The following is a 15,305-nucleotide window of genomic DNA, read 5'->3' on the forward strand; positions in this document are numbered from 1 at the left end:
TGACTCAGATTCGTGGTCCCGAAACCACCATTCCGATTTGGGTCTAAATCGGGCTGTTACAGGTATCGATACAGGTATCGATATTCGTGTTGTAAAAATGATACCTCTGTGATTTTGAATATGCAAGAAGCTAAAATTGTTAATTGGTATCAATACCCTATCACGAGTATCGATACTCGGGGTAATTTTTATCAATATTTTTTCAATTGTATCGATATTTTCTTGTGTTTTGATTTTAGACGAGAAACATAATGTTGATTTGGTACTGATTTTCTATACGGTATTGATACCATACAAGGAAAATATCGATACCCCTGTTCTAGTATTGATACCTACGTTATTGTCTTGGAAATTTTGCTAAGTGATCCTAATGCAAGTTCAATTATTACTATAAGTTTATTTAAAGTATGTTTGGTATGTTCTAATGATGATTAATATATGTTTGAGTAAAAAATTATAAGATCACTGATAAAGAGGATGATTTCTTAATAATGTGACAATTTACTATGAGTATGACATGAGATAGTGGTGTGGCATCCTGATATTTGGGCTTGGCGACTAGGTCGAGTATAAGGTGTTACAACATTTATTGGAATTAACATAATAAACTCACCCCAATTATTATTAATTTAACGAACTAGTTACTATATGACTTTCTTGTTTCCACATTTATAATATAGGGGCACTTCCATGTTTTCAGTAAACATGTCATAATCAAGTTGTATTCATTTAGCATTTCACATAATCATATTCATCTTGTATGCTTAGATTTACGATTAGATCCTTAATTCGTTTCTCACCTTTCGGACAAAGTTGTAAACCTTGTGAATGTAACAGCCTGATTTAGACCCTAATCGGAACGGTGGTTTCGGGACCACGAATTTGAGTTAAAAAAATATTTAAAAATTATTTTATGTGTTTATTATGTGTGAATTTATATGTGTGAAATTTTCGTGATTTAATTTTATCGTTTGAGTGTCCGATTAAATAAAATGGCTCAATCGCGTAAAATGAAAATTTTATGGTTAAAAATGAAAGTGCCTAATTGTTTTTGTCTTTATAATATGAAGCATTTATGTTGCAATTATACCATTTATTTTATGTATGGACGGTCATGACCTTAACATATAATGGTTTTATATTTTATGATAAAGGTTAATTAAGTAAAATAAATAATAATGTTAATATATGTTATATTAAAACATAATTTGAAAGCCAGAGTTTTATTCTTATTTCTCATGGCCGAATAACATAACAAAAAGAAAAGAAAAGAGAGCTAGGGCATTCGGCTATTGTTGAGTTTGATTAAGGTACGTAACTAGCTCGATTTTTGATAATTTTATGTTTTTGAGATCGCTGCTATGTTATCTACAAAGGCCATGCTTGAATTTTTGATTTTGATGAATATTTTGAATTATGCCATTGTTGAAAGCTTGTGATTTTTGTTGTTTGATGATGAAAAATAAAAGATATGTGATAGATTAACATGTTTTGTATTGAAATTTTTGATGATTTTGAGTAATTAGGACTAAATTGCAAAAATAATAAATTGAGGGACTAAAATGTGAAATAAATGAAATATATGGACTTGTATGAACACTAGGAACATTTGGCCTAAGCATGGTGTGTGCAAATCTTGCATGTTTTGTGTTTTGTGCAATTTGGACTAAATTGTGAAAAGTGTAAAATGTCAAGGCATTTATGTGTTTTTGGACTAAATTGAATGAAAATATGTTTGAATGAGTTTAATTTTAATATGTTTAGATCAAGAACCAAAGAAATTGGATTTGGATCGGAGGAAAACTAAAGTTGTCGACTAGTCGTCCCGTTACGATATTTCATCGTCTGAGGTAAGTTTATAAGCAAATAGACGTTATTAAATTAAATTAAATGTGAGTTATATATGTTGAAATGAAATATGTGAATATATATATGAGTCAGCCGAATGTGTACAAGCTTGGCAGCTATGTTTATGAATTCGTTTCGGCTGTCCGAAAGCCCCGTATGAATCTTAGGAATAGCTAGGATACATATGTCATGACATAGGATTCCGATATGTGATGTGCGAATAAGACCATGGCATCAATATATGTGTGCGAGTAAGACCACGTTTTATACGTTGGCATCGATATGTGATTCTGATATATGTGTGCGAGTAAGACCCTGTCTGGGACAGTGGTATCGATATGCGATTACATGTAAGACCACGTCTGAGACATTGGCATTGTAAGATATATGTGATTATCCGAGTGTCCTATCCAATTCTGAATGGTTCATCGGGCAACGATAAGTTGTGATCGAATGTGTAAAACGAGCTAAAACGACCAGGTATGAGGTAGCTTATTACCTACTTGAAATAAGGTAAGTAAGTTACTTAATATTTGTTACAAATAATGTATGATGTAAATGAAGAATGTATGTGAATATGAAATGTGCATTCGGCCTTTACAAAATATAATGTGAATATTTTTAAAATGATTCTTGAATATGTGTATATAAGATTAGGTATATTCGGCCAATGTAAAATTGTATATGGAAGTATATGTTATATATGTAATTATGATCTTGAAAATAAATGTGAATATGATAGCATAAATTAGTTTAGTTAAGTTGAGTTGAGTTGATGTTAACATTGAGTTATTTATTTGCTTATGACTTACTAAGCTATGATAGCTTACTGTATGTGTTTGTTTGCATTATTTTATAGATTTTGGAGCCAAGTTACGAGCTCGGGGATCGTCATCAAATTCAATCACACTATCGACTGTTTTTGGTACATTATAAGTTTAAACTTGGATCTACGGCATGTATAAGCTAGCTTATTTTTGGATAAGTATGAAGTGGTGTATATATTAAGCCATGCGAAAATGGCTAATATGATAAGTGATTATATGAATTTAGTCATATTTATATATGTTATATGCTTGAAATATGGTTGACGATTTTGGATATGTTTTGGTTGAATCGGTTTTGTTATATGCATGAATATGAAATATGTTTGTTAGGTTACTCATGGTAAAAATGATGCAAGTATGTTTTGCATTGGATATTAATAATTATTTTGGGTTGATGAGTGAATTCGGCTAAATGCTGGATTTGGATAATGAATATGTATAATTGATGATTCGGCACTTGTATGTATATGTAATTAGATATATATATATAAGTATGTGTGAGGTGTTTGATATTTGCTAACGGTTAAATAATAAGTTTAATGAATGATTTTAGTTGATTATGTCCAATGGTAATGTGTATTTGATTGAGATAAGATATGTGTATGAAATGTATGATATCATGGATGGATGTATTCGGCAACTAAGATTGGAAATGGTATTCAATACATGTTTTGATAAGCTATGTGATGACTTTGCTATATAGTGAAATTGGTTTTTTGGTGTGTTTAGTATTGACACAAACTTTGATACATAATTTGACTTGTAAAATTTGCTTGGATTTGATAAATGACATATATGCATATTCGGCTATTTAATAGTTATATTAAATATGTATGCATATAACATGTGTATTAGTGAATTGGTTAGAAGTAATGAAATTATGTGTATAGACATTTTCGGCTTGCTAATATGTGGTATAGTAAGTAGAATAAATTACTTTTATAATGTATTGAAGATATTACAAATGACCAAATAATTACTTAACTTATTGGTTATGTGTATGTGTTTTAAGATTGGTAACTTGGCATGTGAAATGGATGTTCGTAAAGTTATTAATTATGCATAAGAAAGTTTATATTATTATTGTCTTCTGCGTATAGCCTTATAATGAATTTTATATCTAAGTATATGATATGAATTGAACTTTGAATATATGGATTGGATGGTATGAAACATTTTATGCGTGTATAGTATTAGAGAAAGATAAAGTTGGCATGGAATGTAGCATATTTAATTAGTATGTTTTAAATATTCAGTTTCTGTATTGAAAAGTTACCATATGAATAACAATTCTGTTATAAGATAATAAAATGGTTGTATGTGAGTTTAATAAAACTGAATTGTGTTTTGTGTATTATTGATTCAAGAATTTATAAACTAAAGTTATAAATGTATATTTCTGAACATGGTCTGATAGACTGTGTAAATGTGAGAAAGTTTTAACTTTTCCGGTAATGCCTCGTAACCCAGTCCGGCGACGGATACGGGTTAGGAGTGTTACAGTGAAATTACAATTTAACCAAAATAAAATACATAACAATACATAATTATACCCTATGAACTTACCAGGTACAAACAACAACAATTGAAGTGTCAAAGACTAATATGATAGTCTCTATTAATAAGGAGGATGAGGAGCTAGAGGGTAAGATTTTGAAGCTTGGTTCTATGATACTTAAATCTGGTGAGGCATGGAAGGGTCGAAAGCAAAAATGGTCGATGTCATAGACATTAACATCGCAAATAGATGAAAGAGTGCTCTAGTGGACATAGAGCATCCAACTTGTTCATATCTAAGAAGGCTACTAGCTAACTTGGTCTTATAATTAATCAAACAATTAGATTGATCAAGATCAATAACTTTAAGGAGGCCTCAATTCTATGAATGGCACAAGAAGTTAAGCTACAAATTGAAAATTAGAAAGGCAAGGAGAACTTCGAGGTAATTCATTTTGACAATTATGATTTTATACTTGGGCTGAATTCTCTTGACCAAATTAATGCTCTCTTTGTTTCGTTTGTTGATTGTATATGTATCTTGGATTCTTTCTAGCAATGCATTTTGTCAGTGAGTCAAGATTTGAATGTTGGAACCGGTATATTATCTTTAATCCAGCTAGCCAAAGGTGATCCAAGTAATGAAAACATCTACTTACAGATCTTAATATTGATGAGACCTCCTTAGAGGTGCAGTAGTCCTCTACTGATATAAAGCAAGTTGAGTTACTAGTAAGGTTACTACCTACCTGTCCAAGGGTCGAGTAGCCTGCCTGAGCTGATAGCTCGGTCTGACTTGGGCCGAGCTTGGACAAGAATTTTCGTACCCCAACTTGGCCTGAATTCAATTTAAATAATAAAAATATATTTTCAAAATTTAAATTTAGTTATAAAATATCAATTAAATATATATTTTTTAATATTTTATATATTTTTGAACAATAAAATGTGCTTTTTGGGTAGGTGGGCCCAAAAACGAGCCTAGGCATGAACTTTTTTTAGAATTGGGCCTGACTCGACCCGACTCATGGATAGCTCTATTACCACCTATAAGAGAGATAGATTATGCATCAAACTTTGAGGGCAAAAAAGAACTAATGCAATATGAGTAATTAGAAGTAAACGCATTGAATGAGGTATATCTCAAACGCTATTCTAGTGTTATACAATGTGATTTACATAAAAAAAATGTTAGTTGTAGGGACCAAATTCATTAGCTTGCAAGTTTGCTAAAGCTTGGACAAGACAAGGGTCTTTTCAAAGTTTTAAAATGGGTAGGCAATGTGTCCTACAAACTAGGTTGTTGTCAATATTCAAGGTCACTCAGTGTTTAATTTAAGTGTGTTTAATGCTTTTCATAAAGATTTAAACCGAGACAAATCAAAATGAGCACAAACAAAGATGAGAGCCTTATATAATAAAGATGTACAACTTCATCTGATAAATTGTACTAACTGGTAATAGGATTATATGTCGAGGCAATTTTTTGATGGAAGAGAAACATTGTAGTAATTTCAAGATGATATAATCTCGTCTCGTTCCAACGAAACTACAAGTGCGTCAATAGAATATATGGAAAAGAAAGTCACAATCTGTACACGATCCGTAACCATAACGCACATTACGACTCATAACGCACATTACAACCCAAGACGTTCATTTTATGGATAATAGATTGCAGGACTTTTACTAGCACCACCAACACTATGACCAGCTAATTAGTTACAACGCTCTTTCTTCATCGACCTACGCATCACCGAGCATGTCCATGATAGGTTGCAAAGTCGTAGATGTTTGAAAAAAATGCTTAAATTGACCGTCTAAAGCATGCAAAAGGAGCATTAATAACCGTGACTATTTCAAGTAGTATAATAGTTATAAAGTAAAGAGAGAGAAAAAAAAAAGTAAGAGAGTTACAAGACTGGGAACTTGTATTACCCCTCTCACTCTCATCACCCATATTTACAACGGTTAAAACAAATGAAATTAAAAACCTGACTGACACTCGAAGACACACGACCAACACAACGGGTTTTAGATTTGGCATATAACTATTACTAGTAATCATTCTGTCTTTGCTTAATTCCCATTTTTAATCTCATTTTGCTTTTAATTGTGACAATGCCAGAAAATAGTAAAACCTTATAGGGATAGGTTTAACCCACTACGTCTGGGGCGAATTTTAACACTCAAAGGATTTGCCATCTCACAGGATAGTTTAAGAATCTCGGATAAGTCAACAGTATTTTGATCGGACGGTAGCCATTCAAACTCGTGCAAAAGGGTGGCAACCCAGAAGCTGACAGTGGTCAAACCTAAGTTCTTTCCCGGGCATGTCCGCCTGCCTGACCCGAATGGAGCCAGCCTAAGATCCGAACCGAGCACAGAAAACTCCACTTCACCCTCTTTAGTCACAAATCTATGGGGCATAAATTCCAAAGGATCCGGCCACTCTTGAGGGTCCCTGGTGATGGCCCACATGTTCACCATTGCGGTGGTCCCTTTGGGAACATCATACCCATCAATAGTTGTATCAGTGATAGCTAGACGAGCCCAAGAAAGAAGTGGACCCGGCGGATGAAGCCTCAGTACCTCCTTGATCACAGCCAGTAAGTATGTCATGTTCATTACATCGGACTCATCAACTCTTCTTGATCTGCCAACAATTTCGTCAAGCTCATCATGGACCCTTTGTTGAACATCAGGGTGAAGCACAATCCTTGCTAGTATCCACTCCATCAAGACCGCAACGGTATCAGCTCCCCTGAATATCATTTCCTACACACACACACATTAAAAAAAAAAGAAAAAAAGACCGTACGTACGTATTCAGTACCAGAAATATTATTATTATTTGATTTGTAATTTAGTGAACTTGTTTGGACAAAAAATACTATTACACATGTGACGAATAGTAATTATTATAGTATAGCTCACCCACAGAACGGCGATCATGTCGGAGTCTGATATTTTATCGGCACCTTGAAGAGAAAGTAAAACATCGACGAAATCTTGTGTTTCGCAGTTTGTTTTGTGTCTGTGTTGGGATATAATTCGGGCCACAAAGCGGTTAACTTTGGGCACAAGGTTGGAGCATCGAACTCTGATTTTTTGAGGGTCGAAATCGGCTAGCCATGGAAGATGGTCGGACCAATTTAATGAGCCCAGTAAATCGTAGCCTTCTTCAACCAAAGCTCGAAGTTGTTCGACTTCATTGCTGGTGGAATTTAAGTTATATTTTCGTCCGAATATTGAAGCCATCATGTTGTTTAGAGAAGCTCGTTTGAGCAGTTGGCGGACGTGGAAGCTTTGGTTATGGAGAGCAAATAAGGTGACCATTTCAGAGGCGATCTGGCGTCTCTGTTCCTCGGCACCTCTGATTTGCTTAGGACAGAAAAGGTGCGTAGCCGCGATTCTCCTCAGGGTTCGCCAGTAAACCCCGTAAGGTGCGAACCCGATTGCTCTGTTGAACATCAAGCTATAAGCCGACTCTTTTACCGGCCTATCAGCAAACACAGAGCTGTTGAGAATCTCTCTCGCTACATCCGAATTGCACGTGACGATAACACGAGTGTCACCCAGGCTAAAGGCCATTAGCCTCTTGGCTTTGCATGCTTCTGCTGCGGCCGCAATCCGGTGGTGAGCCAAGGAGCTGGCCATCAGCTTCATGCTGCCTATTAGAGGCAAACCTCTAGGCCCTGGAATTCTCCTCTTGTTAGCAGCAGTAAGTGAGGAACGGTTCACGATCCTGTACTTGCCCCAGGCTGGGCCACCAGGGTAAGCCCAGTAGACAAGGGTCATGATTAGCCAGGCAAGAAGAATGATGAAAATCGACCATGCAAAGCTTTCTTGAGAAAAGGTTCGCCATTTGGATGCAAGGGCAAACACCCAAACACTCTCTATCTCACTTCTCATGGCGTTGGAGGCTGGATTCTGGGAATTGAAACAAGGGGAGTACAAGGATGCTGGCTTTTATATTTTAGGGTGTAAACACTAATGAGTGCGGATGCTATTTATACAGGGGCGGATGCGCTTAGACGGTCACAAAATCAATAACCCTCCTTACGGGAGAAATACTGCCAAATGCCGATATTTGTGGTAAAATCTTGAATGTTTTTTAAATGTATTTTAAGAACACCGTAATTTCGTTTTCTTTATATAAAGTAGTTGCGCCGCCACGATTGCATGACGGAGTACAGGGAAAAGATATCTCCGACATTGGAGCGCGTGGAAACACACCCTTATTTCCTGGGATCGTGTGCTTAGTGGCTGACGTTTATATGTCGGGAACTAGACCGCACAAAATGAATAAATATGTGCTAAAAGAAATTGGGTTGACCTATTCTGGACTATGCAAATGAGCCCTAGATTGAGGCCCAATTGTGGAGTGTGAAACCAATAAAAATTCCTCAACGTTAGCGTGACATAATTATTTAACCCACTATTTTGTGTAATATATATATGAATCAGTAATGAAAAAAAAATGATTTTCAAGAATGCTCCCTCGTTGAACCTTTTTGATAGAATGAAGTAACGAACAAAAAGGTTGGGAGGAAGAGAAATATTGATTTACTAGTTTTGATGATGTCATTTTCAATCCCAACCAAGAAATGTTCCTTTGTAGTGTACTAAAAATAAATTGAATATGGACACATGAGTTTGGTATACTGAACTGTAATCTTTATTTTATACAAAGATTGAGAAATAGATGATGAAAATTAAAAGGGTGGCGCGTGAAGAGGACAAATTCCTCGGACAAGTTAACATGGGTGTTAAAAATGTTCAAGTTACCAAGGAATGACACGAGGGGGTCGTGTGGACGGATGTTGTCGGGTGGCAAAGCAACTGTAGCACATGACACCCATGCCTTCTACCATCATTCACTGCTTTTAGGCGTAAATAAAAAAAAAAAACATGACACCCAGCGATGGCTTAAATACGCCCATATCTAAATCCCTTCCCACAAACACCAAAAACCGTATTTCAACCATCGCCTGGCTTGTCGACACGTGTTCCTTTCATGCAATGTCTGATGGTGACAACTCCTGCTTCTCGCTTCCCTCTCCTATTCCCTTTAATGCCCATGCTTTGTTTGCATTTATCACCGTCCATGTGTCTTGGATACATGGTTATAGTTGTCAAACTCTGGAATAAATATGCTGTTCACGTGGCAGTTATTGAACGTCCTGGATTTTTGAAGTTGCAGTATGACCAATCCCTGACCGTTGATCTTGTTTGGCTTGAAGCAATCAGGTAGTCAACACTCAAAAGCTTGAAGCCTTTTCAATTTCTCAGTTTCCTAGAAAGGGCAAGACCAATACCAAAGACTAAACCATGGTCAATGTCACAAGAACTTAATATCAAAAGTTGTTATGGAGCTGTAAAAATTTAATGCAGTTCAAATTTTGTGAATGAGAAATATATATCAAAAGGGTCTTACATTTTGTCTAAAAAAAAAAAACCATAAGTGATATGCTGAGTTTATGGTATTTGGTCAATTAAGAATATTTGTTGAGTGAATGTACTGAATTAGGCAAAATAAAGGTGTAAAATAATTATAAATCAAATCTATTGTAGTAGGAGGAAACAGTTCAGTTGACTAAACTTGACCCACCACTCACTAATTATTTTCATTCAAAAAGGGAAAATAATGCAAATTGTCGGAGATAGCAGCCAAAGAAATGAATTAATCTTAATGTGTACTAAATTACTCTTCTCACCATTCGGTGAAGCATCAGATTATAATAATAATAATAATAACATGGAAATGAGGTTCCTTAAATATTAATAAAAAGACAGCAGTTCGAAGCTAATTACACAGCTTTTTAATGAACCAAAAACCAGACCGAGCGGATCATTTGATTATTTCGATAAAAACTATAGATTGCGTAATCTTCCAATTTTGAATAACTATTTTATTACCCCCATAGAAATATTATAATGAGTATTCCTAGTATATTTCTTTAACATTTAATTTATACTAAAAATTTTTTCACATTACACTAAACTAATTAATAAATTGATCAAGGTAAGTGCGATTATCAAGTACTAATATATTTATGGTGTGCACACACACATATATATATATATATATCATTACCTCAATGATTACAATTACTAATAATTATCACATTTCCATTATATAGCCTAATAATTCAAAAGATTAGTTAAGATTAAGTTAAACTATTTAAGTTAACTAATGAATGCACCCAAGAATGAAACACAAAAGCAATCAAGTATTCACCAAGTAACAAAATAATACATAGGTAAGAATCCGCCTAAGTTTCATCTATAATTCTCAATCTAATTTATGCAATTTATTTTTTTAGCTTTTTGACCCATAAAAATTCCTAATTTATGCTAATATCTCTTTCAAGCATAAAGGCAATTGATTCTAGGTTGATTACTTGTAATTTCTTTCTAATTAAAACCCCTATTATTACATTAATTCACTATATGGATCCCCTATTAGATTTGACTCTAATTCAGTAGATTTATATCATCATATTTCTAAAATTGCATGCAACTCGATTCAATTATGCAAGATCTAGTCACAATGAAGATCTATTCAACCTCAGACTTATACACATCAAACATGAACTAACACTCTAGAATATTAACCCAAAAATAATAAATCACTCATAATTAAAAACAAAGAGACTAAGATTTTATTGCATAAAAATATTAATCAAACAATGTAACATATCCTAGGGTTCATCTCCCCAAGATATTAAGAGACTTAGTTCATAATAGCAAGAGTGAACATCTAACCACTAGAATAAAAGATTTTCATGATAACTCCCTTGAAAATCAACTTGGAATCTTGAATCGTGATAAAAAATTGCTTGGAAATTGGCTTCAATGGTGCTCTCAAGATAATTTTGTGCTCTCCCTTGATGGTTGCTTTCTTCTCCTTTTATTTCCCTACTTATATACGCTTAAAGTTCTGAAAAAACTAAAAAAAACATAACCCTAAAGATCGTAACTAGCAACCTTCAGTCCACACAGTTCCCGAGATTGACAGATCTTGGACACATAACTGTGTGAATCCACACGACCATGTGGATTGCCTCTGTGAAAACCTATTGCATGTCCACAACTTTCAGAATGCTCAAAAGTTCTAATTTCCACTATTTTTAACTCTTATTTCTCCCAAGCGTCATTACATGAATATAAAGGATTAGGAGTATATAATTCAAAATTAATGCCACATAATCACCCAAAAATGCACTAAAAATGAGGCTAAAATTTGTTACTTTTGACGCTTATATGTATATGTGTGAAAATCACATATTTAAACTACATGTGCGCATTTAAAAATAAGATATAATAAATAGTAAAACATAAGTTTTGAAACTAATAATAACATCATATATACATGATGTATTAAATGAAAATGAACTTAGTCTAAATTATGAGTAAAAGAAAATTTAAATAAATAAATTCATCAAATAAAGCATATTAAATGCACTTATATTGTTATTTTTTTTAGTTGGTATTGATGTTTTTTTGGATCAATATTTATTTGACTTATGACACTAACTCAACAAATGATTTTATAAACACTAGAAATTCTATCTCATGCCTATACATGTGGAAACCATTTAAAGCACTTATGTGTTTAAAAAAAACATACAATTATAATAAAACATAAAGTTGAAACTAATAATAATAACATGTGTAATATGTACTAATTAAAATAAAAATTAGTTTAAATTATGAGTAAAAGGAAATTTAAATGGGTAAATATATCATATTAAGAATATTAAATGTATTCAAATTATTTATCAATAGGAATTTCAAATTGTTTATCATGTTAAGAATATTGGTATCAAGTTTACTTGTAACATTAACTCAACAAATGACACTATCAATATGTACAAGTGACGAGGGTGAAATTGTTTGTGTAATAATATCAAAATATAAAAAAATCAAAATAAAGCTTTGGTTGAAATGTTAAAGAAAATATTTTATATATGTTGGTGGCATGGGTTCAAGGCTCATCATATTTTATTGTTTTGATTAAAAATATAAAAAGACAGAAGTACCCTCGAAATGATATAAATTATTTTATACATGTAAGGATATATTTTTTTTAATTTCCATAGTTGTGTTGATTACTGGTTTACCCGTGACACCAACTTAGTCATAAACTTAAAAATATAAAAAGATAGAAGCACCCTCATAATAATATAAATATTACTTACAAAAATTAAAAACTATCAATTTTAATGTATTCAGTGAAGATATTATTAAACATAACAATGTTAAAATATATTAGAAATTGAGAGTTGCAAGTGAAAAAAAAATTAATATGAAAAAAATAGAAATTTGAGAAAGATATAATATATATAAATGCTAGAGAAGCTAAAATGAATAAAAAAAGTTTTATTTAAGTAAGAAGTGAAAGTGAAAAAAAAAATGAAATGGATAATTTTTGTTACAATGCAAGAACGAAGGTGGATTGTAAGTGTGGCTCACATTGCAATGGGTGTGGAAAGCTTCTAGTAAGGGTTTGGTTTACAACATGAAAGGTGTGAAGATCCACTACTTATGAAATATTAAAAGGATAGTTAGATAGGATATGGGTAGAGTGGGGTTATATTATTCTTGTTTTCCCTTTGCGCATTATCTTGAAGTGTATTAATAGGTGACAAGAAGGTTAGTCATGGTTCCTCCTTTTTCCTGATCCTAGGTGCCAAAATAGGGTGACGAATATTAAATTAGGTTATTGTTGAACTTAACCCAAAATTACTTGACAAGGAATTGCCAAATGTGATAGATTAACAGGTGCCTATAAGAGGTCATTTCAATATATTTCCTTGGATTTTGTGGGTCCTAGGGGAGTGACGTTTAGAAAATGGTATGGTAAGTGTCTTAAGGGTGGAGGAAGCAGTGTAGGTTTGCCAAGCATGAGTCTTGTAAAAGCGAAATAATGTAGGGTGATAAAGTATCACAGGCCATTATTATGCTTTTATGAGATGGATTGTTTAGGATAGAGCTTTCTAAGGAAACTGGATTTTATGCAAAATATAAGGGTATAATAATTGTCCCTTAGCCAAAATGCAAGTTAAAAAGTGACTTGGCTTGAGGTGTTCGATGTTTTGATGGTAAGGGGTCAGTTTTTTAATTTAGTTGATGTTCGTCTAAGAGGTCATTATTGCTTCACCAACTAATGTGTCCATTTCTTTGTGCTTGAACACGTGGTAATTTGTGATGGGTGTCCTTGGGAAGTTGTCTTTTCCTCCAACCATTGTTTCCATTTGATGTTTCGGTTCATTTCCCCACTTGTTCTTCTATAAATTGTGTACTTTACACCTAGTAAAGGAACCTGTATTTGTCATCTAAGTATTTTTCTTTGTGTGATTTTTTCTCTCTAATTCTTCTCGTGTTAAGTTTCTTCATATATTCGTTTTTGTTTCTCCAAATGGCTAACATTTCTTCGATTTGAGAGGTTGTGGTGAGAGGTGAGGAATTGGATTGTACCATGACATTGGAGGATATGGTAGCCATGTTGCTATTGCGGCCAGGGGCAAAGTCAAAAAAATTTTTGGGGGTTAGAATTAAATTATATATTTTTATGATAGTAAAAAGATAATTTCACCATTTTAATAGTTTACATCTTTATAATTTTTAAATGATTAAATCAAATTGTTATCATTTTTAGAGGGGCAAAGTGTAATTTTACTATTACCAATTTAAAATTTTATCAATTATAAAGGGCCTAAATGGAAAATTTTCCATTTTAAGGGCTCCGCCCCTGATTGCAGCGCCTTTTGGTTTTCCACTATAGGTATGAATTCACCATTTCATCGACTACCCATTGCATGAGTAAGGTTGTAGAAAATGACACATCTTTCTTTCATTCATTCCATTTATTAGAAAAAAGTTTCCATCTGTCACTTTACCCTAGTTTGTTCAAGTTCTATGAGTTTACCATTTTGCATCGAGCTATTGTTAGGGACTTTGTGGTATCTATTGTTCTATTTTCTTGACTATCTAAAAAGGAGTATAATGTTAGATTTCTTGATCTAGGAACTTATTTACTTTGAATTTCACTAATCCTCTTAGTATACAAGATTTTCCCTCGCGAAAAATGAGGAGATGTTCAATGTTTATCAATTACCCTAAGACGTTTCTTTTTGCCCCTGAAACTACATTATGATAAGAAATAAGTTGGGAAATTTTTCTTTTCCTTTATAGTGGATTATTTCGATGCTAGCTAGGTTTGTTTCACTTTCGCTGGTGGAGTCCTCTATGCAATAGCAGTATCATTACTTGGTTGGGAGTAGATTACCGTTGATAAGGTTTGGATATTGTTCAATATTTGGAGGATTTTTCAATGAGTGACGCTTTAACAGGACATCTCCAATGAGGTAAGCAAGATGGTAAACAAATTTGGCATAACTATTCCACCATTGGCATACCATACTAGAGTGGTGATTACCTAGCAATGCTAATGATAGGTATAGAAGAAAAACCTATGGGTTTTTCTTATTATTACACACTCTAATATCTACAAATAAAGGCTTTGGCTGCTAGGACTAATGCAGGTGAGACTGCTGACGGGTGAGGCCATAAAGTTACAGCGAATACTAGCAATATTGGTTTATTCTATTACTAATTTTAACTTGTAAACTATTTGTTGACCCTTCTAACCTTGATATTCTTTTGTACAATGTATAGGTTTGTTTACTAGGCCACATAATGTAATGGTGATAAGACCTCTAATGGAGCTAGCATAGACACTTTTCGTTTATCTTATCATCATAAGAAATGAGAGTTTAAGGGTCGCCCACTTCTTAAAGGTGGACTTACATTAGGCCTTTTGTTAAATCTTAATCTAATTTTTAGTAGAGAACCAAAAGTTAAAGGAAGCCAACTAGAGTTGTTTAAATTAGTTAGGAGCAGTGTTGAGGAAACCAAAAGCTAATGAAGAGAAAATTAAGCTTTAGAATGAATAATTCTTATTAGAGCAAAAGAAGAACTGAGTTATCCCTATATGTACTTCTCGAAGTAGTCATAGTGATGCCTTATTGTCTGATTTGAAGACTTCTATGATAATTTTATCTGAAATGGTAAGGAAAGCTAAATATGAATTGGTGGTGATGGAGTCATAAGAGAGGTTTGATG

At 33.4% G+C, this 15,305-nt stretch overlaps 1 protein-coding gene across 1 annotated transcript; it reads right to left on the reverse strand.

Annotated features, from left to right (window-relative positions):
• Positions 1-6,027: 6,027 nt before the first annotated feature.
• Positions 6,028-8,661, reverse strand: LOC107920311 (cytochrome P450 78A9). The gene is made up of 2 exons (XM_016849957.2): positions 7,110-8,661; positions 6,028-6,950 (listed from the first exon to the last, which is right to left on the reverse strand). The coding sequence occupies exons 1-2, from the start codon at positions 8,085-8,087 to the stop codon at positions 6,315-6,317; spliced, it is 1,614 nt and encodes a 537-aa protein (XP_016705446.2). The 5' UTR covers positions 8,088-8,661; the 3' UTR covers positions 6,028-6,314.
• Between the last annotated feature and the right edge of the window lie 6,644 nt (positions 8,662-15,305).

Source organism: Gossypium hirsutum, chromosome A08 (assembly GCF_007990345.1).
Source record: "Gossypium hirsutum isolate 1008001.06 chromosome A08, Gossypium_hirsutum_v2.1, whole genome shotgun sequence".
NCBI lineage: Eukaryota > Viridiplantae > Streptophyta > Magnoliopsida > Malvales > Malvaceae > Gossypium > Gossypium hirsutum.

What these genes read in the sequence shown, in the direction of transcription:
- LOC107920311 (XM_016849957.2), bottom strand. Translation starts at nt 8,087, where the DNA reads ATGAGAAGTGAGATAGAGAGTGTTTGGGTGTTTGCCCTTGCATCCAAA. An exon ending in ACATGATCGCCGTTCTGTGG is followed by an intron (nt 6,951 to 7,109) that starts GTGAGCTATACT and finishes GTGTGTGTGTAG; the next exon opens with GAAATGATATTCAGGGGAGC.